At 41.9% G+C, this 27,647-nt stretch overlaps 1 protein-coding gene across 1 annotated transcript in view; it reads left to right on the top strand.

The window, feature by feature from the left end:
* tnfsf13b (TNF superfamily member 13b) overlaps positions 1-24,927 on the top strand; it is a 41,054-nt gene extending 16,127 nt beyond the window's left edge. Inside the window, exons 3-6 of the mRNA XM_039745920.1 lie at positions 6,579-6,635; positions 12,384-12,502; positions 12,598-12,748; positions 24,553-24,927. Of these exons, the coding sequence (XP_039601854.1) occupies positions 6,579-6,635; positions 12,384-12,502; positions 12,598-12,748; positions 24,553-24,665 (440 nt within the window). The 3' untranslated portion in view covers positions 24,666-24,927. The remainder of the gene's footprint in view (positions 1-6,578; positions 6,636-12,383; positions 12,503-12,597; positions 12,749-24,552) is intronic.
* Positions 24,928-27,647: the final 2,720 nt, after the last annotated feature.

Genomic DNA, 27,647 nt, shown 5'->3' with positions numbered 1-27,647 from the left:
CATCCTGAGCGGGATGTCTGTCCACACATATTTTCTAATATAATAGATAGAAAAAGGCACTATATGATAGATATAAAATGCAGTATATGAGATAGATAGTTTAGGTACCCTTTGATATGCTGGTAAAGTGACTGGTTAATATGAGGGATTCACAGGTCCTTATACAGCAGTATAACAACTTGATATATCAGTTAAGCTACTTTTTACCGTTCCAAAGTAAAATTATTTTAGTAGGTTGTATTGCAGAGATAAATGACTACTTTAGTGATGCTTTTTAAATGTTATTAACACCAGAAAATACCTTTGTTAAGGCCTTGTTACATAAGAGTAAATGAGCAATAGGTGCATTTTTGCAGTACCTCAACTGAAGTGTTAACACAGGTAGATATTGTGACCACTAGGGAGAGTAACAGTACCCCAAACCACAGACACACTTATGCCCAGACAGTTCCAGGTTTAAATCCAGTGATTTTATTAACATAATAATATATATTTAACAGGATTTATTTACAGAACGCAGAACAATACAGTCGTTCCTTCTTCCTTCCTTCCTTTTCCTCCTCTGCTCATCCCAGGTGACTGTTGTCCATCTCCATCTCCCAGAGTGTGGTGAGATGCCTCCTTTCATGTTGGACCTGGAATTGCTTTGGGTACTACTCCATTACACTGCAAAGGCACTTCTAGGTCACAATAAAGCTTGACAAAACAGGGAGGTCTTCTCCAAGCAGTCCCCCCCGGTAGCACGCATGGACCCTACTGATCTTCAAGTCTTAGGCAACCCCACTGGTGTCTGAGGTAGGATCAAGTCAGAGGAGCGCTGCCACCTCTCATGCTGGGAGGTGAATTGACCCTGATACCCACACCATCCCCTAGGCCATCCATTATTCCTTCTCCCTGACTGGGATTACAACTGGGAATCATCCCTGCCAGCTGCACCTACATTCTGATGATCCATCCATTATGGCCTTCTGGGTGGGTAGGGCTTAACTGTGCGTTCCAGTAGAGACACCAGTCCATCCACTATGACATCTACAATAAATAGAGTGGATTCAGTGCGTATTCAGACTCCTTCACTTTCTGTACATTTTATTATGCCGTAAATTTGCCATTTTTACTCAATGGGATGTCAAGTAAAATAACACCTTTTATTGGCTAATTAAAAAGATTTCAATATTCAAACCACCTGAAGAAGGGGCCCGAGTTGCCTCAAAAGCTTGCATGTTGTAATCTTTTTAGTTAGCCGATAAAAGGTGTCATTTTGCTTGCCTTCTCATTACATCCATAAATGCTAACACGGTACCACACCCCATTTTTACCCATCAACCTGCACTCAATAACCCATACTGGCAAAGTGAAAACTTTTTTCTTTAGAAAGATGTGCCAGTTTGTTAAAAATCACATACTAGAAAGTCTTCTTCGTCGAAGTGTTCAGATTTTTTGTGGCACTCCCAAGTTGTGCTTAGGTCCCTCCTGTTTGCTTTAATTCTCCGTGAGATGTTTGTAGAACTTGATTGGAGTCCATCTGTGGGCACTTGAATTGAGTGGACATCGTTTAGAAAGATACACGTGTATACCTGTGTATAGAAGATCCTACACTTCACATTTCATGCTGGGACAAAAATCAAGCCATGAATTCCAAAAGAAGTTTTGGTGCAGATCAGAGCAAAGTGATAAAACCTAAAGCTTGGAGTGGTCCCAGGAACAGAGTGACCTCAATCATTGTGAAATGGGAGATGTTTGGGACCACTGGGACTCCTCCTGGAACTGGCTGCCTGGCCAAAATGAGTAGATAGGCCTTATTCAGGGTGGTGACCAAGAATCCAGCAGTCACTATAACACAGCTTCAGAAGTCCCATGCTGAGATGGAAGAACCTGTAGGAAGGACAATCAGCAGAGCTCCATCAATCAGGCGTTCATGGTAGATGAGAAGAAAATTGAACTCTTTGAAGAACTCCAAGCATTATGTCTGGCATTGACCAGCTACTGCACATCACCTACTTAATCCCATCATGCTGGTGGCAGTGTCATGCTATGGCGGGACAGTGACAATGGTTGGATGGTCAGCATGGTGGGAAAACAGAATGCAGACAAATACAGAGAGGTCCTTGAAGAAAACCTGGGGGGTTTCAGCACAACAATGACCTGAAACACAGAGCCAAGTCAACACTGATGTGGCTTCAGGACAAGTCTCAGAGTGTCCTTCAGAAGTCCAGCTAAAGCCCAGACTTATGCCCAGTAGAACATCTGTGGAGAAACCTGAAGGTGGCAGCTTACTAACACATCCCATACAGTCCTACTGGAGATGGAGAGAATCTGTCAGGTAGAATGGGATCAACTGCTCAGATCCAGGTGTGGAAAGCTTATAGAGACTTGTTCAAGATGACTACCAAAAGGGCTTCTGCAAAGTCCAGCATTATCAGTCTGAATTCTTTTGTAATACTAACACAGCCTAATTTAGTCACTCAGTGACCGACCCTGGATAGGCTATCCATGCTTTATAGTGTTTTTAATCAAGACCAGATCAAGGTTCTAGCTCCAGCATTTCTTTATCTTTGTCATTGTTGCATTCCATATCCCACTCATGTCACTTATCAGTCTTCCCCCAGTAGTCACACAGACCCCTGGTTGCACTCATTTAGTCTTCTTTGTCTTTCTTGAATTCTGCCTCCCACACGTGATGCTTCAGCCAATGGCGCTGTTCTTCTTCTTATTATTATTATTATGGTGATCTTTATCACGTCATTGGCCTCTGCAATTTGCTTGACGTTCAGCAGATGTCAGTAGTCTTTGGTATCTTTTTGTCATGTCACTTCATTTGCCTTTCACTTTGCTGTAAGAAACCCATGAGCGCAGATGGATTTGCTGATTTCACCACCACCTCAATTTTTGTGTTCTACCACAAATGTTTCAGAACATAAGCTTTTGAACAAGACCAAGGTCAAGGTTCTGGCTCCAGCATTTCCCCGCCTTTATCATTCTCACATTCTAAATCCCACACATGGTGCTCATCAGTCTAACCTCAGTAGTTATAGATGGACCCCATAATCATATGCTTTTCTTCATCTTTGTTGTTCTTGCATTCTGTCACCTGCACTTGACACTCAGCAGATGGTGTTGCTCTTTTTCTTAGTTTTATGGTGTTCTTCGTCACATCATCAGCCTCTGCAATTTGCTTGACAATCAGCAGATGACTCATTCCCTCTTTTTTTTTCTGCCATGTCACTTCATTTGCCTATCACTTTGCTGGAAGAAACCCATGAGGGGTTTGATGTCATATCTTAGCCAGGGTTTCTCCTCTGGCTGGAGTGCATCTTCATTTTTTTATGTTTCTTTTGTGCATTTTTGTTTCTTTGATTTATGTTGATGTTGCATCATTCTTTATTTTTGGTTTTGTCTATGGATATAAGCTGCCTTTGTTACATACCATGTGTTTTTTGGGTGGTTTCACAAAAGGTGGGGCCGCCTGCCAATCACCACCAGGACCTGCCCTCTACCCTATACATCCAGAATGTTCTCCCATAGTTCCTGGCAGTTCAAATCAAATGCACTAAGGAGTAGTGAGTTCTTTTGGTTTTGCAGGATTTGTGATTCTTTGGATTTTTGACCTTCACTCTGTGGAATTCCTTTGCCTTTTGTGTTATGTTTCATAGTGTTTGTAAAAAGTTTTTATGAAGAATAAATGTTTTATGTTATAAAGATTCTGTACTTTCCCTTATTACTAGCTGGGATTTGACAGTGATATCCCCCTCTAGTGACCATTCTTGGAAGTGTTTGAGACTACATGCTTTGGAACTCTTTAGTGATTGGGATTCCTAGCTCACGAAAGCCGACTTCACCAATACCTCAATTTTTTTGATTAACCAGACCCTATCAGAGCATAAGCTTTTAATCAAAACCAGTGTCATGGTTTGAGCTCCAGTAGTTTGTGAGTAATCACACACCAGACAAATAGCATTTTATAAATAAAGATTTATCTGATTACCTGCAGTTAACTTCCATTTACACTTCTGGTTAGTTGCAAAACTGCATTTCATTTCCATGTTACTTGTATGGTGTTCAATGACAATAAAATTTAATCTAATCTAATAGCATCAATGCAATCCAGTATAAATACAGTGAATTGTGTTTTTGAGGACATCTTGTGGTGACTAAGTGAAGTGCATCCAAAATGGACACCGGGAGGCACACCTTAATACATAGAGTGGTGGGAGACTGGAGCAAACTATGCATCAATGAAGTAGGGACCCTGGCAGCTTTAAAAATTAATCAATAATGTTGAGACTACTTAGCCAGTTAATTAACTAAATGGACTGGACTTGTCTTATTTTAGCAATTCGAGAAAGACTGACTAAACAGTGCACTTGCACTTCTTACAAACTCAATTTCTTCATTCATTTCCTTGTTGACCACAGTACATTTTGCATCCCTTTTTTTTAAACCACATTGCAAGATTGTAAGAGTTTGGTTTCTTATTCCCATCAAGCCTGGTCACACATAAGAGGAAGGAGTTATTTTTAGCAGCACATTTGGTTGTGCAGCATTTACAGCATCTGGGCAGAGAGACCAGATTAGTAACCTGTTACCTTGGAGCATCCCAGTGCATGAAGTGACTGGGAATTGTTGAGCCATTCTGAGCCAAGGGCAGCTTGGCAGTGCAGTGGTTAGTGCTGCCTCAACACAGATCCAGTATGTGCCCCCCACACTGTGACTCTATAGCACTCACACGGGTCATCATGAAGTGCTTTGAGAGATTAGTGCTGGACCACCTAAAAAGCAGAACTGTCCACATCAAATGTCCCTCTCCATCTGGTGCTGTCCCTCTGGATGAAAAACATCTAAAAAAAAATCTTATCATCATATAGTGCCTTTTACATCTATCTACTGTATTTATCATTATATAGTGTAATTCATATCTATCTCTCTATGTGTTATATAGTGCTATCTATCTATCTATCTATCTATCTATCTATCTATCTATCTATCTATCTATCTATCTATCTATCTATCTATCTATCTATCTATCTATCTATCTATCATTATATAGTGCCTTTCACATCTATCTATTGTGAACTTTGCCCGGACACAGACAGGCGGACATCTTGTTCAAGAACCACCCCACGTTTATTTACAGAATTATTTACAATAATTCGGTCACTAAGACCCCAGTTCAAAGGTCACTCAGACCCAGTTCAGTGCACAAACGAACCCCAACACAAAGTCCTGGCCACAATGCCTTTCTTTGGGCCGCCTCCACTCTCTTCTGCTTCGTCCTCCTTCCACCCGGCTCTAGCCTCGAATGAATGGAGACGGCCCCTTTTATAGAGGACCCGGATGAGCCCCAGGTGTTCCCGGCAATCTTCTTCTGGCCACGCCCCAGCGTGGCAGAAGTGCCGGCTGTCCTCCCGGCTGCTCTCCGGGCGCCTTCATAAATCTTCCCCACAGCACTTCCTGGTGTGGCGGAAGTGCTGGGGTAACAGGTCCCCAAGGCACTGGGGCGCCTCCTGGCGGTGACCACGGGCCCCTACAGGGTAGGGCTTCCATGCCCTGTACCCGTGGCCCCCAAAACAACCCGGAAGGCAACCCCCACGTGATCCAGGGTGGGTGCAGACCCACATCCGGTCCTTCCTGTCGTCCCGGCCGGGTCATGGCCCCTGGCATCCCTGACACTATCTATCTAGCATTATATAGTTCGTATCTATCTATCTATCTATCTATCTATCTATCTATCTATCTATCTATCTATCTATCATTATATAGTTCGTTTCTATCTATCTATCTATCTATCTATCTATCTATCTATCTATCTATCTATCTATCTATCTATCTATCTCTGTCTGTCTGTCAACATTTGTATAGACACTGAAAGAGCCAGAAGAATAGGAGGAGTCTGGGTGACCCTGTTTAATTTTACCCCTTAAAATGAAAGCAAACACCTGCTAGAGGGCACAGATGTAAGAACCTCCACAGCCGCCATTTGCTTTGCCATGTTTCTGGCTTTGTTCTAGCTCTTCTGTTGCAGTGGGTCAAGTAAGTGCTTTGTCCCCCACTAATGTGACACCACCTTCCAGAGATCATCCCTTATTTAGTGGGATCTGTCCGGAAGGAGTGGGGCTTCTTTGGGCAGTGGGGACGGGGTCATTTGCCCACAGGGGGACTTCTCTTCAGAGCTGCAGATGGCAGAGAAGAAGCCGTTTGCAGCAGCGCCCCCTCTTGTTCTAGCGTGGTATTTTTTACCCTTAATCCAGCGAGAAAGGCAATTCCCCATTTTCACTTTTTTTCTTCTTGTTGGTTATCTGGATCTTGTAATGAAAAATAATAAAATGTAATAACATGCCATAACACTTCATCCAGTTGACAGTAGAAGAGCCCATCCTGGGAGCATACTGGGTCCATCAATTAACGTAATACACCAGTGTGGTAGGAAAGCACAAGTGAACTTTGGAAGACCAAGCAAACTCCACAAAGACAATGACCAAGGGTATTTTCGAAACGCAAGCCATTTTAACAAAATAACTGGACAAAACGTAAAGATGACTACATGATGTTGTCTGTTTATATTTTCTCTTTTTTTTTTTTAGTTCTTCAGGCTTGCTTGCATATGATAGCAGATAACAGCAGAAGCACCTTCCAGAAAGGTAAATCCAACTGAAAATCATAGAGTGTAATTTATAGCTTGTCTGTTACGATTCTTCTCCTCCATCTCCGTCTCGCAAATTGTTCACCAATCCATCCGTTATATAACCTGTGTAATTCATTTCAGGGTCATGGAGGGCCTCTGGATCTACCTTGAAAAGCATTGGAAGCAAAGCAAGAACCAACTCCTCGGTGGGATGCCAGTGCATTTCAGGGCACACACATGCACATGCGTGACATAAGACACACACAGGACCCATCACAAGCCACCCAAAGCTTTGTGTCTTTAGAGTATGTGGCATAGTGGTTAAGTCTTTGGTCTTCAACCCCAGTGGCTGTGGGTTCAAATCCTTCTACTGACACAGTGTGACCACGAGCAGGTCACTTTACCTGCAGATTGGAAAAAATAAGAATTGGAAGCAATCGTATCTCAATGTAAAAAGGTGTCAGGCAAAAAAGGGAATTTGATATGAAAGTGTATTAGGGAAAGCCAAAGCACCCAGAGGAAAAGACCATGCAGATGCTGCAACATATAACCCGCTCATGGGTGGTGTCCTATTGTGTCACTCCTTAAGTGATTTTGGGCTATGCAGAAAATAAATTGTTGGTGGTGGTGATGGTGGTGTCCACACTGTGACAACAGGATTCCCTGCTGTGGCACACCAACCAACATTATGCCATGGCAAATGAACAAACACAATGGCATTCATATTCAATCCTTTTCCAATTATCTTTATTAAAGTGCACAGTTTGCCCGTGTTTTTAAAATGTGAGCACCAGCAAGGATGTGATGTTGTCATGGCGGGGACTGAGTCTTCTAATGGTTTTTAGCAGCTTTCCAATTAGACAACGTGTTTAAGTACCTTGCAGTTATAGTGTCATGTGTGCTGTGCTTTTATAATGTGAGCACTAAAAGTTCAAGTGCGTCACCCAAGGGTCAGGCAGGGACTTGACAGTGACCCTGATGAAATCACAAGCTTCAAAATTTGTATAGTGCCTTTTCACAGTAAAATCCCATTCTAAGGCACTTTACAAGCACAGCATTTTACTTATCACTATGACATGAGCCCCATCAGGTTAAGAGACTCCCTCTGAGTCACACTGTGTGTCTGTTTTAGACACTGAATGTGCTGCTTTGAGGGTGACAGCTGAGCTTAATGGCCACTACCTGCTTATGTAAAAGAACATTGGGATGCAAGTTATTATAATTATATTCTATGATATTATTTTCTAACCGGAACACCAGCAGGTTAAGTGACTCTCTCTGGGTCACACCATGTGTCAGTTCTGGAGACTGAATGAGTTACTTTGTAGTTTAGAATTCACCTTCATCGCCATGCCTTTTCTCATGTGAATGAACATTGACATGCCATTTATTATAGTTATATTGCACCATCTGTGCTACCCATGGGTAGATGGGTTGAAATCTCAGTACTCAACACAGACCTCAGCGTATTCATTATCAATGATTGCAGTGCACCATTTACTGAAATGTATTTATTAATGCATGTAGTTCTAAAATGCATTGTATTTTTCTTTCCAACAGATGGTGCATCACCAGCATTAGCACTGCTTTTACTAATCCCATACCAAATGAAATATAACAGAGACATAGCATCCAGATAGACACACAGGCACCTGTATCTTGTATTATTGATCTTGTATTATTACTTGAACGATGGCAGATAAAATGACTCTCTCTGGGTCACACCATGTGTCAGTTTTGGAGACTGAATGTGCTGCTTTGTGGTGTACAGCTCAGCTTCATGGCCACTACCTGCTTATGTGAATGAATACTAGAATGCCAATTACAGCTGCCCCTTGACCCTCCCCTGGATATGAAAGCTAAGAAAATGGATGCATTATATTATATTATATTATATTATATTATATTATATTATATTATATTATATTATATTATATTATATTATATTATATTATATTATACTATGTGCGCCCAACTATGTTGCGCGTGTTAAAGTTGTGTGTGAAGGGCTCCCTGTTTAAACGCAGCTGCCAGTCAGTCGTAAACTGGGCCCTTCGTTGCACAGCATTATGATTTTTTATAAGGGAAACAAAATTACAAAAGAAAACTCTTGGACATTGATTCAATAGGAACGGCCTGCTCGGAATCACTGTCCGAATCGTAATTATGTGGTGGTGTGGGAGCATTTCTGCTTCTGTCCATTCACAGTCAGTCTCTTTTTCACGACGCTATCGTTTCCTCTCACGATGTCTTCTCAACCTTTCTCCAGTCTCGCAGGTTGCTTTGTGGCAATCCAAAGAGTAAGGCAATATACACGGAGCAATGGTTATAAAAGGGGGACACATAGGTATCCAGGCTCTCTAAAGCATAAATAGGGACCACTTCACTGACATGTGAGCAAGCCACGGTACAACTGTGAGACGCGCAGCACTCGCCGGCTACAACGTAACAATAAGAATTTCTGGAACGTGCTGTTACGTTGTCATTCATTTTACCCACTGTCTTTCTTTCAGTCATATGTTACGTAGGCACGTACCTTTTATCTTCGGCAATCTCATTCTCTAACCAGGCCTCAGGAGCTAACCAGCGTAACACTGTCCACCACCCCTTTCGTTATTCTGGCACATTACTGACATCTGTGAGTAACAACAACGTACTAAACTGGAAGGTGGTCTACGCATGCGTGGAATTCGTGGACAAACAAAGATCAAGATCTAAATGAAGATCTCTTTAGTTAATTTAAAGCACAACAATTTGTTTAGTTTGAATGTCTGTGTTTTGAGGTGTGACTGGCGTACTACAGTCTTCAGTAGTATAAGCCTGGAGGAGATTCTTAATGCAATGCCTATGTGTTAGCTGTCTCTCTACTGCCATCTAGTGCTTCTTCTTCTAATTCATTCACGGACAAACAAAGATCAAGATCCAAATGAAGATTATATTATATTATATTATATTATATTATATTATATTATATTATATTATATTATATTATGTCATGAGCACAAGCAGGTTAAGTGACTTTCTTTTGTTCACTTTTGGACACTTGGATGCAAGTTATTATAATTATATTCTATGATATTATTTTCTAACAGGAACACCAGCAGGTTAAGTGACTCTCTCTGGGTCACACCATGTGTCAGTTCTGGAGACTGAATGAGTTACTTTGTAGTTTAGAATTCACTTTCATGGCCATTCCTTTTCTTATGTGAATGAACATTGACATGCCAATTATTATAATTATATTACACCACCTGTGCTACCCATGGGTAGATGGGTTGAAATCCCAGTACTCAACACAGACCTCAGCGTATTCATTATTAATGATTGCAGTGCACCATCTACTGAAATTTGTTTGTTAATGTATGTAGTAGTAAAATGCATTGCATTTTTCTTTCCAACAGATGGTGCATCACAAACATTAGCACTGCTTTTACCAATCCCATACCATATGACATATAACAGAGACATAGCAACCAGATAGATACACGGGCACCTGTCCTTTCATTAAGGTGAATGATCTTGTATTATTACATGAGCAATGGCAGATAAAATGACTCTCTCTGGGTCACACCATGTGTCAGTTTTGGAGACTGAATGTGCTGCTTTGTGGTGTACAGCTTAACTTCATGGCCACTTCCTGCTTATGTGAATTAATACTGGAATGCCAATTACAGCTGCCCCTTGACCCTGCCCTGGATTATATTATCCATCCATCCATCCATCCATTTTCCAACCCGTTGAATCCAAACACAGGGTCACAGGGGTCTGCTGGAGCCAATCCCAGCCAACACAGGGCGCAAGGCAGGAACCAATCCCGGTCAGGGCGCCAACCCACCACAGGACACCCACACCCACACACCAAGCACACACTAGGGACAATTTGGAATCGCCAATGCACCTAACCTGCCTGTCTTTGGACTGTGGGAGGAAACCGGACTACCCGGAGGAAACCCACGGGGAGAACATGCAAACTCCACGCAGGGAGAACCTGAGAAGCGAACCTGGGTCTCCTAACTGCGAGGCAGCAGCGCTACCACTGCGCCACCGTGCCACCTATATTATATTATATTATATTATATTATATTATATTATATTATATTATATTATATTATATTATATTATATTATATTATATTATATTATATTATATTATATTATAACATGAGAATGAGCAGGTTAAGTGACTTCCTCTTGGTCATACCATGTGCCAGTTTTGGGTACTGAATGAGCTCCTTTGTAGTTTAGAATTCACCTTCATGGCCAAGCCCTTTTTTTAATGTGAATGAACATTGACAAGCCAGTTATTACAATTATATGATATTACTTGTGCTAGTTGTCTAAGACGGGTTGAAACCTCAGTAATCAACATAGATCATGGCTTATTCAGTGCCAATGTTTGCAGTGCACTATCTACTCTGTACTGCATGTAGTAATAAAATGCATTTCATTTTTCACTGCAGCAGATGGCACATCACAAATATTAGCACAGCTTTTACTAATCCAGTAACAAATGGCATATAACAGAGACACATCCAACTGGATGGACACACAGGTACCCAGACAGACACTTGTCCTTTTAATTGAGGGGGATGATATTATATTATATTATATTACTTAATAACTTGAGAAATGGCTGGTAAAGTGACTCCCCATGTGTCAGTTTTGGGGACTCAATGTCAAAGGTTACATGTCTAAACGGGGTGTGTTCCGTGGAAAGGCGCTATATAAAATGACAAGTTTGCCAATTTAGTCTCCACCACTGACTCCTAGTGTGCCAACAAGTGATTCAATTCACATGCTGTAGGCTGCCATTAATGAGGAAAGCAAGTATTATAGATGTAAAATGTCTTGAGATGTTGTATGCTGCAGAAAGGCACTATATAAAACGACAAGTATGAAAATTAGTTGTTAACAGGAAGTCCACGTGTGACCCCTAATGGTTCATTTTATGTGCCACATGCTCCCAGGTATGAAAAAAAGAACTACTGTACCTTAGAAGTAAAATGTCACGGGGTGGTGTGTGCTGTGAAAAGGCATTATATGAAATCACAAGTGTGACAATTTAGTCTCCACCAGTTATTCCTCAATAATGTGACACAGAATAATTCACTTTAAGTGTCATGTGCTCCCATTTGTATAAAAAAGGAATATCATGGCACTGAAGTATAAAATGTCTTAGCATGGGGTGTACTGTCGAAAGGCATTGTATAAAAGTCTGCTAATTCAGTCTCCACTACTGACCCCCTGTGTGACACTGAGTGGTTCACTTCATGTGCCATGTGGTCCCATTTATGAGAGATTAAACTTTTTTATTTTTTCGACAGGGGTAGATACCTTAGAATGGTGTTTACTTTGGAAAGGTGCTATATTGAATGAAGCAATTATAAAAATCAGTTGGGAGCAAGTGATTGACTTTATGTGCCACGCGCTGCCATTTATGAGAAAAGGAGGCATTGTACAAAGGTTGCAGAATGTCTTACAATGGTCTTATACTCTTGTAAGGTGCTATATAAAGCCACACTGACTCCCCGAGTGACTCCAAGTGGTACAAATTTTGTGCCACATGCTTCCATTCACAATTAAAGGAAGTACTGTATTGTAGAGGTTAAACGTCTTGGGATGCTGTGTGCTGTGGTAAGGCGCTATATACAGCCACAGACTAGTCAGTCTGGTCTCCAGTGCTGACTCCCCTGTGCCATGTCGTTCACCACATCATCACCTCATAACTCTGTGTTTCCCACCTCTGAGTTTTGTTCACATTTCAGATATGCAAACGGCCATCCCTTGGCACCAAGGACTCAGGCGAGGCCCAGCGCTGGAACACGAACAAGAAAGCAACGCGATTGTCGTCAGAGAGGCCGGCTACTTCTTTGTGTACAGCCAGGTAGGAGCTGAACTCTTGGGGATGAAGAGCATTGGACTTCACCGCTAATAGCTACAAAATTCTCAAATCTTTTTTTTTTTTTTGTCTGTTAACAGGTATATTACATGGACAGAACATTTGCAATGGGCCACGTGATTATAAGGAAAAAGGCTGGAATTGTAGGAAATGAGCTGAGAATTGTGAATTTATTCCACTGTATCCAGCACATGAATGAAGATTACCCGTTCAATACTTGCTACACGGCAGGTAGGTTCATTTAGCAGTTACACACACTATCCTTAAATCGTATAGAAACTCTGCAAAGTCCAGTGCTGTACACTAAATAAACTAAAAAGATAATACATTTTCATTTTATAGTGCCTTTCACACGCTCAAATAGTGTCACTAATGAGAACCTGAATGTCTTGAGACAGGATTTGGGGTCACATGTTGAAGTCGGTTCATTCTCGGCAAGCCTAACCTCACAGACATCTGTGGGCAACTCATCACCTTCTCTCACTGCTCATGTCACATATTTGTGCTTTTGTCACCTCTCCGCTTGATTATTGTAATGTTCTACTCTTTGGTGCTCGGATAAGAAGACAAGACAAGACAAAGTCAAGGTGTTCGGGTAACTTGCAGCAAACCCCATATAATTAAATGAAAAAAAATTTCAAAAAACGCACGATGACTGACTAAGATGGCGGTTCCACCAGTTATGACGTATGTGGGCCAGGAGACGCAAGTCCAGATGGGCGGACCCTGCAAGTGTCATCAGAGGAGGAGAGCTGTCAATCTTACTGTCTGCAGAAGGGGGAAAAGAGAGAGAGGCCGTTATCACACGGCGCCAACCCCTGGTGTGGTGGAGAATTACCATCACCCAAGCCTTTAAACCAGGAGTGTCCAACTCCGGGCCTGGTGGGCCGCAGTGGCTGCAGGTTTTCATTCTAACCCTTTTCCTAATCAGTTTTCACTACTAATTAACTCCTTTTCCCTTCATTTTCATAGCCCTGTTTTTAAAGATGTAGTCCTCTGAATCTTTTCATGAAATGGCAGCCAAACAGAAATGAGACGTGAAACAAGCTGACAGATGACCAGCTAAACTGAACCGTCAAACTCCAGCCAATTTCACTCCAACCAGTTCCTTAATGAGAAGCCAATTCTTGCTGTTAATTAAAGCCGTTATTGAATATCAGGACTTGTTGCTGCTCTCATTCTGTCACAGCAGGCTGTTGATTTTCTGTTTTTTTCTAAGACCACCGTCAAGATGTTTGGGTGACCTGAGCAGACCAACATGGCCGAAACCTTCACCTTTCTTTGTTTTCTGGTTAGCTGGTCTTGTTTTGTGTCTCATTATTGCTTGGCTGCTCATTAAGAAAGAAGAAACAACTAAACTAAACAGTCCGAGTCACGTCAATTAAAACAAAGGCAAAACAAGTTAGCCAGCAGCAAAGCGGCTCACTAATTAAGAAGGATGAAAACCTGCAGCCACTGCGGCCCACCAGGTCCAGAGTTGAACACCCCTGCCTTAAACTGTCTCCCATGAGTACGTGTGTAACCTCCGTGGTGTTATGTTTACCCCTAGAAACACAAGCCAAAAAGTTTTGTAACACAAACAAGTGAATACTGAAATATCGACATAAATACAGTAGGAAAGACATGTCGAGTGTCCACTGATGTGCAGATTTAGTTTGTATCGATCGTGTGACATATTTTGAAACAGCCACGAAAGCATAGCCCGATGTTACAATTGGGAAATACAAGTGTGCTTCTTTCTGCACTTTCCTGTTGCTTGCACATGAGAGGGTAGAATGTGAGTGCCCGATCAACTCGATCGATGTGCCGCTTGTGTTACTGTCAACTACCACAGTGCAAGGCTTAGTGACTTCCATATCTCCTTGAACATGAACATTAACAGTTGCCGCATTGTTAGCAGGGCTAAGGGGGGCTCACATCTTTCTTGTCTTTCTACTTGATCTTAATGTACCTTTTTTGCTTCACACCCACTTGTACCACACTGTGGTTTCACAAAGCCACATTCACCAGGCATATCATAAGTAAGATGCTGCAGATGTTCTACCAGACGGTTGTGGCAAGTGCCCTCTTCTACGCGGTGGTGTGCTGGGGTGGCAGCATAAAGATGAAAGACGCCTCACGCCTGGACACACTTATTAAGAAGGCAGGCTCCATTGTAGGATTAAAGTTGGACAGTTTAACATCTGTGGCAGAACGACGGGTATTAAGCAAACTCCTGTCAATCATGAAGAATCCACTGCATCCACTTAACAGGATCATCTCCAGGCAGAGGAGTAGCTTCAGTGACAGACTTTTGTCACCGTCCTGTTCCACTGACAGACTGAGGAGATCGTTCCTCCCCCACACTATGCGACTCTTCAATTGCACACGGGGGAGTAAATGTGAACATTAATTTTATTTTAATTCTTTTCATTTTTATTACTATTTAAGTTAATATTGTTTCTTTGTATCAGTATACTGCTGCTGGATTATGTGAATTTCCCCTTGGGATTAATAAAGTATCTATCTATCTATCTATCTATCTATCTATCTATCTATCTATCTATCTATCTATCTATCTATCTATCTATCTATCTATCTATCTATCTATCACGGCAGTTCAGTCAAGCAGTGCCATATGCGTCGTTCATCATCTGATGACCAACTCACATTGTCAATGCTGTTGCTTTATTCAACTAGTGGTTCACTCTCTAAAACTGCGATTTCAGTTTTTTGTTTACACGCCACTATGTGTTTTGGTTGAAAGCTCCACCCCACTCATGAATATTCATGAGTTACCATAGAGTGTCAGAATGCCTAAGAAAATTCATGATTTTTTTGCTGTTTGCTGTTATTTCAGCCACAAGGTGGCAGCAGAATACTCTTCCAAGTGTTACTTGGGTTTTACATTCATCAAAACCGAGGGGGTCAGCATTGCTTACGTAGAATTCCAAGCCTGAGAGATCCTCTGGAATAACTCCAAGGATTTTAAAACAAAGTACTAAATAGATTACATCACCTACAGTCTTTTGCGGCCAGAATTTTAACAAATTCTAAACCTTGCGGACATCTAACCCCTTCACTGACTTCCTTGCACTGGCTAACAGCTAATATTGGATCTCTGATTAAAATTCTTTTGTTAAAAGATAAGTTCGGTAGTTTTCAATTCCACTTATTTCTTCACAATTATGGTATATATTAATTTTCCACTTGAAATTGTGTTCTGAAGTGAAGTTTTTTTATACACTTTTAAAATATCTTCTCTGTTCTTTAAGTTTACAAAAGGAATGAAGAGTACACGAGTCCACATGTGATAGAAAAGCCTTAAAACGTACTGAATACATCCATCAAGCCTAAAATGTTACTGAGTTTTAACCCCTGAGACATCACGGACTAAGTCCTTACACTCTTCATTTTGCAATTTTTTGCGCAAAATATTTGTATTATTTATTGATTGATTGCTTGTATTATTTGTCCTGTGAGTCTGTGTTTTTGTTTTTTATGTTTCTTCTGCTTTATGTATCTAGATAACCCCTTGGTATTATTAAAGTTTATCTAATCTAATTTTAAGACGCAAAAAGACAAATCCTTGTTATGACATTTAGCCATTTTAGCAGGAGACTGTGCACTTTACTCCATTGCTCGTCTTCCTCCGCAGCATCTTTCAGCAACAGGGCTGTGGAATCACCTCAGAAAGTCATCGCCAACCGCCTTTTGCGGATATTATTGATTGTTGATACGTTGATTTGTGGCTCATAAAATGTAAGGTAAATAAATGTAAAGTATGACATGTAGGAAGTTCAAATGTGAGATTTGAAGACATAAAGGGAGGCCTTAAAATGTCCTTACGAGAAGGATTTAGGAGTCATAGTTGACTCTAAGCTATCAACTGCCAGCCAGTGTTCAGAAGCCATTAAGAAGGCTAACAGAATGTCAGGTTATATAGCGCCTTGATGTGTGGAGTACAAGTCACAGGAGGTTCTGATCAACCTTCATAATGCACTGGTGAGGCCTCATCTGGAGTCCTGTGTGCAGTTTTGGTCTCCAGGCTACAAAAAAGGACATAACAACACTAGAGGTGGTCCAGAGAAGAGCGACTAGGCTGATTCAGGGCTACAGGAGATGAGTTATGAGGGAAGATTAAAAGAGCTGAGCCTTTACAGGAGATGAAGAGGAGACCTGACTGAAGTGTTTAACATTATGAAGGGAATTAGTCCAGTGGATAGAGATGGTGACTGGATGTTGGAGTTATAGTGGACTCGACACTATCAACTGCTAGCCAGTGTTCAGAAGCCATTAAGAAGGCTAACAGAATGTCAGGTTATATAGTGCCTTGATGTGTGGAGGTTCTGATCAACCTTTATAACACACTGGTGAGGTCTCATCTGGTCCTGTGTGCTGTTTGGGTCTCCATAAAGACATAACAGCACTAGAGGTGGTCCAGAGAAGAGTGACTAGGGTGATTCAGGGCAACAGGGGATGAGTTATGAGGAAAGATTGAAAGAGATGAGCCTTTACAGGAGATGAAGAAGAGACCTGACTGAAGTGTTTAAAATGATGAAGAGAATTAGTGCAGTGGATCGAGACGGTGACTTTAAAATTAGTTCATCAAGAAGATGGGGACACAGTTGGAATCTTGTTAAGGGTAAATTTCTCACAAACGTTAACATTTTTTCTTCACACTGAGAACCACAGACACATTGAATAAGTAACCAAGTAGTGTGGTGGACAGCAGGACTTTAAGGACCTTCAAGACTTGACTGTTGTTGTTTTGGAGGAGTTAGGTTGATAGGATTGGTGAGCTTTGTTAGTTTGGCTGGCCTATCCACATCAAACGTTATCCTAATGATGTAAATTGTTGTCTCAGTTCTGTAGACATCTAGGCAGTAATAACTGAAAGAAATCACACTTACAATTGCTTATTATTTTTCAATATAATGAAGCTTATTTAATTAATGCAGCTGCCTCTTCCGCCACACTGTTTTATTCTTTTTGCCCAGTCGTGCATGCCACCCAATTCAAGTCTCTTCTATACAACTCATATGCCACACTTACGCCTGTGGCTACTTAAATTCCTCCCTTTTTTTTTTTTTTAGGATGTACTTTTGTGCGTGTATATCGTTAAAATGTGAAAGCTCTCAGAATTCCAGTATGTATCTAATGAGAAGTTAAGTAAAATGACCGTTTTTTTATTGGCTAATTAGAAAGATTACAGTATGCAAGCTTTTCGAAGAAACTCGGGCCCCTTCTTTAAGCAAGATGTAATCAAAGAAGGGGCCTGAGTTTCTTTGAAAAGCTTGCGTACTGTAATATTTCTAATTAGTCAATAAAAACTGTCATTTTGTTTAACTTCTCATTACATCCATAATGGCTAACACGGTACAACACCCTAGTACTACAGGGTGCGCACAAAGTCCGTATACCCCTACCTTTTGGAGGATTTTGAAAACATGTTTCGATTGTGGGAGCTGCGATAAATCGCGCACTCGTCAGGGAACATAACCTTTTCCTTGTCAGCATTTGTTGGAAATTTGTGCAGCATCAGATCACAAGCTTCTTGACATCTGTCCAAGTCAGCATCTGATAACTCATTAACGTGCAATGGACGGCAACATTTTATTTGCAAGTCCTGTTTGATGTGTTTTCGCATTGTCGATTCCGCTATTCCCAACTCAGCAGCACGTTTACGAATGGATTTCATTGGGGATCGTTCAACAGACTCTGCCACATCTGCACACGTTTCATGCCTTGTGGATGGTCTTCCACTTTGCGGTGCATCTCGGATGCTGCCCGTTGCAAAGGCCTTCTTCTCCCACTGCAACAACGTGCCTTCCCAAAACGCACAACAAAGTCATCCATGCCATTTTTGACCGATTTCCCAGTAACAGGCCGCTCATGAACCCACACAGTGGCCACCAAACGCTCCTCGATCGTGAAAACACTTGTCACCCATTGCTTCGTCTTGGAACGACCACCACGTTGTTGCAATTTCTTGAGCGGCAGCAGGTGGCAGGATGTCGGAAACACACCTCGAAATACCAGGAAGACTTGGGCTGATGTCCACAGGAACCAAATTGTCATGGTTATTCCTGTAAATGCTCCTAAAGATAGGGGTATACGGTACTGCGCACCCTGTACAGCAAGTGTCTAAGAAACTAATTTATAGGTGGAGTTGGATGTCTGAGTACCATATAAGACTAGGTTATCACTGCAAGATTTAAAATTGGGATGGAGTCAGATGTAGGTAGGGTTGGATGTTTGAGTGCTGCCATATTAGTCTTGGTGTTCACTGACAGATGTGAGATGGGGGAGGCGTCAGGCACAGCTGATGTTGGTTGTCCAAGTGTTACCGTAATGGTCCAGGTTTTAGGCACGTAAGATGGGACGGGGAAGGATGCAGGCAGGATTAGAATGCAACTGCTACCATAAAATTCTAGGTGATAGCTGATGGACATGAGATGGTGTGAGGTCAGGTGTAGGTAGGTTAGGTGTCTGAATGTTACCATATAAAACTAAGTGTTCACTGATGGATGTGAGATGGGGTGAAGTCAGATGTAGGTGAGGTTGGATGTCCAAGTGTTACCATGTAAGTCTAGGTATTAACTGATGGATGTGAGATAGGGCAGGGTCAGAAATAGGCTCGGTTGAATGTTACCATATAAGACTACATGTTAGATGTGGGCATAAAATGGGGCAGGGTTAGATGTGTGCAGGGTTAGATGTCTGAGTGCTACCATATAGTTTTAGGTTTCTGCTGACAGATATGAGATGGGGCAGTGTTAGATGTAGGTGGGAATGGATGTCTGAGTGCTACCATATAAAACTGTGTGTTTGTTGATGGATGCGAGATGGGGTGAGGTCAGATGTAGGTGGGGTTGAATGTCCAAGTATTACCATATAAGACTAGGTGTTCGCTGATGGGGGTGGGGTTAGAAATGGGTTGGATTAGATGTCCAAATATAACCATATAAGTGTACATGTTAAATTTGGACATAAAATGGGGCGGGGCTGGATGTCTGAGTGCTACCATATAGTTTTAGGTTTTCGCTGACAGATGTGAGATGGGGCGATGTTAGATGTAGTTGGGAATGGATGTCTGAGTGCTACCATATAAAACTGTGTGTTTGTTGATGGATGTGAGATCGGGTGAGGTCAGATGTAGGTGGAGTCAAATGTCCAGGTATTACCATATATGACTAGGTGTTCGCTGTTTGGGATAGGTCAGAAATAGGTTGGATTAGATGTCCAAATGTAACCATATAAGTCTACATGTTTAATTTGGGGCAGGGCTGGATGTCTGATTGCTACCATGTAGCATAATTTTAGGTATTCGCTGACAGATATGAGATCGGGAGGTTTTAGATGTAGGTGGGATTGGATGTCTGAGTGCTACCATATAATTTGAGATGTTTACTGATCAGATGTAGGTGGAGCTGGATATCCGAATATTACCGTATTCAATTCATTTCAGTAGATTTTTGTACAGTGCAGATGTAGAGTGTCGTGTACAAGTTAGGTAAAATCCATAGATATTTAGTGTTGCTTTTACTAATTACTAAATACAGAATTAGTACATATAAAGATACAGATTTATTAAAATACAGAGAAAACAAAGTAAAAGCAGATTTACATAAATGGAAACCAACAATATCTATCCATTAATTAATTGTTGGACTATGGTCAGTCCAAACAAAAACTCCAGACAGAGGCATCAAAAATGAGGAAAATAAACCTCTTGTGGGGAGACCTCCAGCCAATTACCAGCCCGTCATTCTGTAACAAGACGAACGTGAGATGAGGCAGGGTGAGCTGTAGGTGGGTTTGGATGTCCAAGTGCTACATACAGTATATGACTATGTGTTCACCAATGGACGTGAGATGGGGAGGGCAGATTCCATAATGTTAGCACATAAGAAGACCTACCCCTGCATTCTGGTATAGATAAAGTTGTATAGTGAGAAATAAATCAACAAGATCATTATTAGCAACCTTAGTGCATAAATCCACATCTAACGCTGTGCCTTTCTTATGTGGTAGCACTTGACATCCAATCCCCACCCACATCTGAACCCACCCAATCTTATGTGCCACAGCAAAGAGTACTTGGAAATATCCCTTTGAGAGAATCTGGCCATAGAATTTTTTTTTTTTTTTGAAACCCACCCCCAGTATCTTCTAATTCATACACTGTTAGTCTTGTGGGGCCACATGTGGAAAACCCCCGGTTCCACCTCATTCTGCTCATCTAGGGTCAGAGGCAATCCATATGCTCTTCTTTCCCGCAGCCATGTGAGCCAACTCAGGACCAGTGCCCACACCTGATACTCACTGGTGGCTACACATCCGGTCCTCCGGACTCAAATGCATGTTCTTATTATGATTGGATTCTTCTTAATTTTCTATGCACTTTTCATGGTCTTCTGGTTTCACTCCATCTGCCCAAAGATATCTCACCATGGCGCGTTGTTCAGCAGTGGTGCAGTCCTGCGGCGGAGTGTCCATGTTTATTTGACCTAGACTAATGGCAGACTGCTGCACTGTGTGTGTTCCAACTACCCATAAGCCATCTTGAACGTGTTGTATTGTGTCAGCTTCTATCCTTTGCGGTTACCAGGTCATTTTCAAATTACGTGACTTTTTGATTTACTGGCATATAAGGCCCTTGGACAGGAATTCGGAGCGACATGTTTCTCAGGGAAGCGAGAACTGTCAGAAAGGTCGGGTTTGACCAGACCTTGGCTTCTAACGTCCATCTACCTGGGTGACATACTATATGATCTGTCTTGATTTCACTCACAGAGGTCAGTCTTGGACTGCATCTAGAAAGCCCTGAATAGAATGTGTGGCAGGTGGTGGTGGTGCCGCTGACCCCAGGTAACTGATAATCAAAGCTGGTGGTGTGAATGTACAGGCATGGGCGAGACGGCAACGAGTTGTTACAATACGTGTTCACTACACATACGACATATGTCATATGTTTAACACGGTGTCTTTTTCTGACACTTTTTAGCCACATGCAGTTTATCCGTTGTAACTGCAGACTTGCTGTCTGTCAGGTGACGTTAACAGAACCTCCATTGCTCTTTGGGGCTTATATCACTGCCCCTACATTGAGCTCCGCCTTCATAAGGCGTGAACTATCTAATCGTCCCCACCCACATTCAAGCCAAAATCATTTTCATGGACATCTAAACTCATGAGGCTACTGGATGCCCACTCATGCGCAGCATTCACACACCCATTGAGGGTCTCCAGTTAACCTGACATGCACATCTTTGGGATGTGGGCAGAAAACCGGAGTAGCTGGAGGAAAGACCAGTTTGACAAAGGGGGAATGTGCAGACTCCATTCAGTTAGGACTGGGCACAATATGTTGGTAAGGCAGCAACACTAACTGTAGTGACACCAGCATGGATAGGATTATTCTGTAATCAGTGTGTGAATATCATGGGAATGGTGTTCCATTCTTTAAGGAATGGTGCCACAGAAACTCATAATTTCATAGGATCGGTGAAGGTGTATCCAGAATTTGTGTATCTCCCTCTGCTTCTCCTTATCTCCTTGTGGAGCCTTGAGCTTTTCATTCATTCATTCTCTGTACCCATTTGTCCAGTTCATAATCAGAATTAATACCAGGCAGAATTAGCATTACAACGAGAGCCGTCCCAGGATGCGATGTCAGTCCAGCACAGGACTCACTTGCAGACACGCTGGGTAAATCTTCACAGATAAAAGACAGCTGGCAGTGATTAGCCGGAGGGAGCCGAGAATGGTGCCCTTAAAGAGACTTTGGCAGGAAACGGCCTGGGGAAGTCGAGGTTAGTGACCGCAGTACGGTAACTGGGCAACTGGAGTGACAGCTTCCATATCAAAGTCTATTTATAGATCATTAACCGATCGGAGCGTCTACTTTGAGTCCTTCTCGCAAAACAGATTGCCCTTTGGCACCGTGCCACTAAGATGTCCCCTTCAGTTTCCCTTTGGCTGTTTAAGCTGTGAAAACAATGGCAGGGATGAAGCCTTTGTTTGGAATGAAAATCTACTTGCAGTCTAAGACTGACCTCTGTGAGTGAAATCAGGGCAGGTCATATAGTGTGTGTGTGTGTGTGTGTGTGTCTCTGTGTCTCACTCTTTGGTCTTAAATGGGAACTTTCTGCATATCAGTCTACTCCTGTTATCTCAATGTGTTTATTATAATAAGCTAGGCAGACACCTCAGAATGATTAATGGCACATTAATAGTGCAAAGGATCATGGTACTAATTTATCTCAGTACAATGTCTTTATCAACTTTGTGAGCAAAGAAATCTTCAACAATGAATAAGGCTTTTCAAATTTAAAATTCAAAAATGCAACTTTTGACTGTAGCCTATTGTCATAATGTAAGTACAGACACGCATATTGTATCTACTGTGGCCTGCAGGGGGCACACTAGCTGCCAAAAATCCAACACAGACAGACACCTGGCACAAGTGCAGCGCACAACAAGACATTTATTAAGTGGGCAAGCGCTTCTCCGTCACTCCCCACAGCAGCACAATACAATAAATACAGCACACTGCCTTTGCCTTCTTTCTTCTTCTTCGTAATTTTTTCTTTCTCTTTGCCTCCATTTCTCCTCCTCCTCCTCTTCCTCCCAACTCTGGTTCATCTCAGTGAGTGGCTCCTTTTTAAACTACACCCGGGAGTATTCCAGGTGGCTCATTAGGTGTGGTGAAAGCCCAAAGTAGGGCTCTGCAGCTCTCCATGGCAGCATCCATGAAACCCTGCAGGGCTTAGCTCACAAATAGCAAGTCCCATACAGCCCTGTGGGAATCCAAGGCACCATTGCAACCCGGGGGTTCTGCCTTGTAGTAATTTGGGGGAGACAGCTCCCTTCATAAGCCATCTCCCTCTGTCCTGTCCTTCCATTATGGAGGCAACCCAGCTGGGTATTGGAGCCAACAGCCATCCATCTCATTACACATAGACAAAATCACATTTCTTTACACTTACACACATAAATACCAACTAACTGTGCTACCTCTCTGAGATGGGTTTATATCTAAGTACTCAATGTAGATTTCTGCCATCATTTTGGCACTGCACAATATATTAAAATGTATTTTGTAATGCATGCAGTAATAAAATGCACTGCACGTGTCATTCCAACAGATGATGCATCAAAACATTTCTATTAATAAGTACATTGCATTTGTCATTCCAACAGATGGTGCATCACAAACATTTGCAGTAATAAAATGAATTGCATTTGTCATTCAAACAGGTGGTGTGTCACAAACATCTATAGCAAAAAAATTAATTCCATTAGATAGATAGATAGATAGATAGATAGATAGATAGATACTTTGTTAATCCCAAGGGGAAATTCACATAATTCAGCAGCAGTATACTGATGCAAAAAAAATGCCTTCAAATGGCACAACACAAACATTTGTAGTAATAAAATCTATTAAATTTGTCATTCCAACAGTTGGTGCAACACAAACATTTGTAGTAAAAAAAAATGCATTGCATTTGACGTTCCAACAGATGGTGCATCAAAAACATTTGTAGTAATAAAGTACATTGCATTTGAACAACAAGACAGGACACATAGCATCTGTGACGACGCATCATTCTCATTTACCACTCGTCCATTGATGCTGTTGAATGCCTGATGTTACAGAAGTTTTTTTTTTCCCTTGCAGGTTATGTTTATTTTTAAAATGTGCAATGCACTCTCCGCACACGTGACACACATTTATATGTCTAGTAGGAGAATTTCGTAATCGGATGCTTGCTGTCTGTCAGACCAGCTTCATGACCTGAACACCTCTGATCTTTGTAGTTTAAAATCCCCGCCCCCTACTTTGAGCTCCGCCTTCAAGAGGTTGTTGTATTGGTTTAGAAATGTGACACTCAAGTGAGCCGCCTAAATTGTCCCCACCCACTTTTGAGCACCATTCACTCCTGGTTGTCTTCCAGACACGTAGATTATAATGTACATTTGGCTTCAGCAAGACAACTTCATAGTGTAACTTTTTCTGCCTTTACTTTCAAATTATGTGTTCATAGGGATTGCCAAACTGGAGCAAGAGGACAGCATTGAACTGCTCATTCCTCGACCGTCAGCCAACGTGTCCCTGGATGGAGATTCAACCTTTTTCGGTGCAATAAAACTGGCCTGAGTCGTGGCACTTGGGGCAGCAGAGACTTCCTGTGTAAATTTCCTATCTCGTGGCTGGCATATGGGAAGAGCCGGGAGCAAAGCTGTGAATGCAAAGATGGGCCGTCAGCAGCACAGGGGAACAGAAGAAATTAAAAAATTAAAAATTAAAGGAAATCCAGCAGTGCTGAAAGGATTTGTCAGGTGATGGTGAAAAAAGGGGTCTTTAATGATTCAAAAAAAGAGATGTGCCAACTTAATTAAATGAACATCTTGGTTTATAATCATCGGGCGTCTTACTGTGTAAGTGATGCTTTGTATCCGTCAGGCTCTGCATGTGCTGCTTGTTAACTTTGCCTTAATGAAATATTATTATATGTCGTGTTTAGCATTTGTCAGGTTTTGCCTGCAGCAGATATTTTTTATATTGTGGATTATATCATGAGCACTTCCCCAGAGTCTGTACGTTACATCAGAGAACACAAAGAGCACTATGGAGTATTTCCCCGAATCTAAAACGGGGTGGATGTGTTCCATGAAAGTGGCTCCTGGTAATGGTGGGGTGTCCTAACAAAGCAAAGCCTTATGGTCCAAGTCTGGGATGCGAGGGATCAAGAAAATGTGAGAAATCAGACATCGTCAACCAAGACACCGTCATCGCACCACAAGGTACTGTCACCTGTGGTCACTGGAGGTCTGTGGAAGGTAAGGTTTCTGTTTTATTTTTATGTGTTTATATATAATGTATATGCATACAGTATATATACTGCTCAAAAGAATTAAAGGAACACTTTTTAATCAGAGTATAGCATCAAGTCAATGAAACTTCTGGGATATTAATCTGGTCAGTTAAGTAGCAGAGGGGGTTGTTAATCAGTTTCAGCTGCTGTGGTGTTAATGAAATTAACAACAGATGCACTAGAGGGGCAACAATGAGATGACCCCCAAAACAGGAATGGTTTAACAGGTGGAGGCCACTGACATTTTCCCCTCCTCATCTTTTTTGACTGTTTCTTCACTAGTTTTGCATTTGGCTACAGTCAGTGTCACTACTGGTAGCATGAGGCGATACCTGGACCCTACAGAGGTTGCACTGGTAGTCCAACTTCTCCAGGATGGCACATCAATACGTGTCATTGCCAGAAGGTTTGCTGTGTCTCCCTGCACAGTCTCAAGGGCATGGAGGAGATTCTAGGAGACAAGCAGTTACTCTAGGAGAGCTGGAGAGGGCCATAGAAGGTCCATAACACATCAGCAGGACCAGTATCTGCTCCTTTGGGCAAGGAGGAACAGGATGAGCACTGCCAGAGCCCTACAAAATGACCTCCAGCAGGCCACTGGTGTGAATGTCTCTGACCAAACAACCAGAAAGACTTCATGAGGGTGACCCAAGGGCCCCATGTCCTCTAATGGGCCCTGAGCTCACTGCCCAGCAGCATGCAGCTCGATTGGCATTCGCCATAGAATACCAGAATTGGCAGATGCACCACTGGTGCCCTGTGCTTTTACAGATGAGAGCAGGCTCACCCTGAGCACGTGACAGAAGTGAAAGGGTCTGGAGAAGCCATGGAGAACATTATGCTGCCTGTAACATCATTCAGCATGAGCAGTTTGGTGGTGGGTTAATGATTGTCTGGGGAGGCATATCCATGGAGGGTCACACAGACCGCTACAGGCTTGACAAAGGAACCTTGGCTGCCATTAGGTATCAGGATGAAATCCTTGGACCCATTGTCAGACCCTATGCTGGTACAGTGGCTCCTGGTGCACGACAATTCCTGGCCTCATGTGGTGAGAGTATGCAGGCAGTTCCTGGAGAATGAAGGAATTGATACCATTGACTGGCCACCACACTTTCCTGACCTAAATCCAATAGAACACCTCTGGGACATTATGTTTTGGTCCATCCAATGCCACCAGGTTGCACCTCAGACTGTCCAGGAGCTCAGTGATGCCCTGGTCCAGATCTGGGAGATCTTTTTCCCATTGAGATCTGATGTGTTTTCAAAGTGTTCATTTAATCTTTTTGAGCAGTTTATGTATGTATATATATATATATATATATATATATATATATATATATATATATATAGTTGGAGGTCCACAAAGGGAGAGAATGAATCATGTATCATAAAGTAGTTTTTATTCCTCAGCTTTCAGCACCTGCCAGGAGCCGTCATCAGAGGATAATGATTACACATACAAGAAACAAAGGCAGTATATAGCAAAATTAGGTAAGGGGGGGTTAGGTGAGCGTGTGCGGTGGGTGGGGTTAGGAGGGTGTTAGTTGTAAAGTTTTTTTATTATGAGGATGTTCCTCTTCTTAAGTTTGCATATGCTGGGTTCATGTCATGTCCTAATGTCTGTTAATGGCTTTTTCGTTATATACTAGGTGGCCCTAGTATATATATATATATATATATATATATATATATATTATAAAAAATGAATCTTGGAAGGAGACAAGACGTGATATTCTAGGAGAGACACTTATACGTCCCGCAAGATAAGGCGCGGTACAAATGCAGAGCAGGTTAGAGATGACGGAAGTACGAAAATTTGAATGTCTCAAAAAACTGATAGTAAAGATCGCATTAGCGCAAACAAAGCAGAAATTAATAAAATAACGGAACATCGAAAAGAGATTGCATATATTGTTTGGATTTAAACTTTAAGTCGGAGACTTGTAGATCATCTAATTCCTGTTACCATCAGGGAAAAGTAGTGTTTCTTCTCAATGAAGAGGCGTATCCGTGAGAATTTAAAGATTTATTGTTTGGTGAAAGTGAAATCCTGCGAGAGAAAATTTCAAGCCTTGAGAAACAAGACTTTATGCAAAGAAATTTGGGAAAGTCTCGCCTACATAACCACCACACAGACGGTTCAATCATTTCTCATTTGAGTGAATGCTACTGTCAGACACAGTTCGTGTAGAGAGAAAGAAACGAGATTCACTCACGGGCAGTTACACGTTGCGTTGTCACGATGTAATTCCAAACACAGA

This window comes from Polypterus senegalus, chromosome 2, assembly GCF_016835505.1.
Source record: "Polypterus senegalus isolate Bchr_013 chromosome 2, ASM1683550v1, whole genome shotgun sequence".
NCBI classification, from domain to species: domain Eukaryota; kingdom Metazoa; phylum Chordata; class Cladistia; order Polypteriformes; family Polypteridae; genus Polypterus; species Polypterus senegalus.
This window is presented reverse-complemented; position numbering and strand designations above follow the sequence as displayed.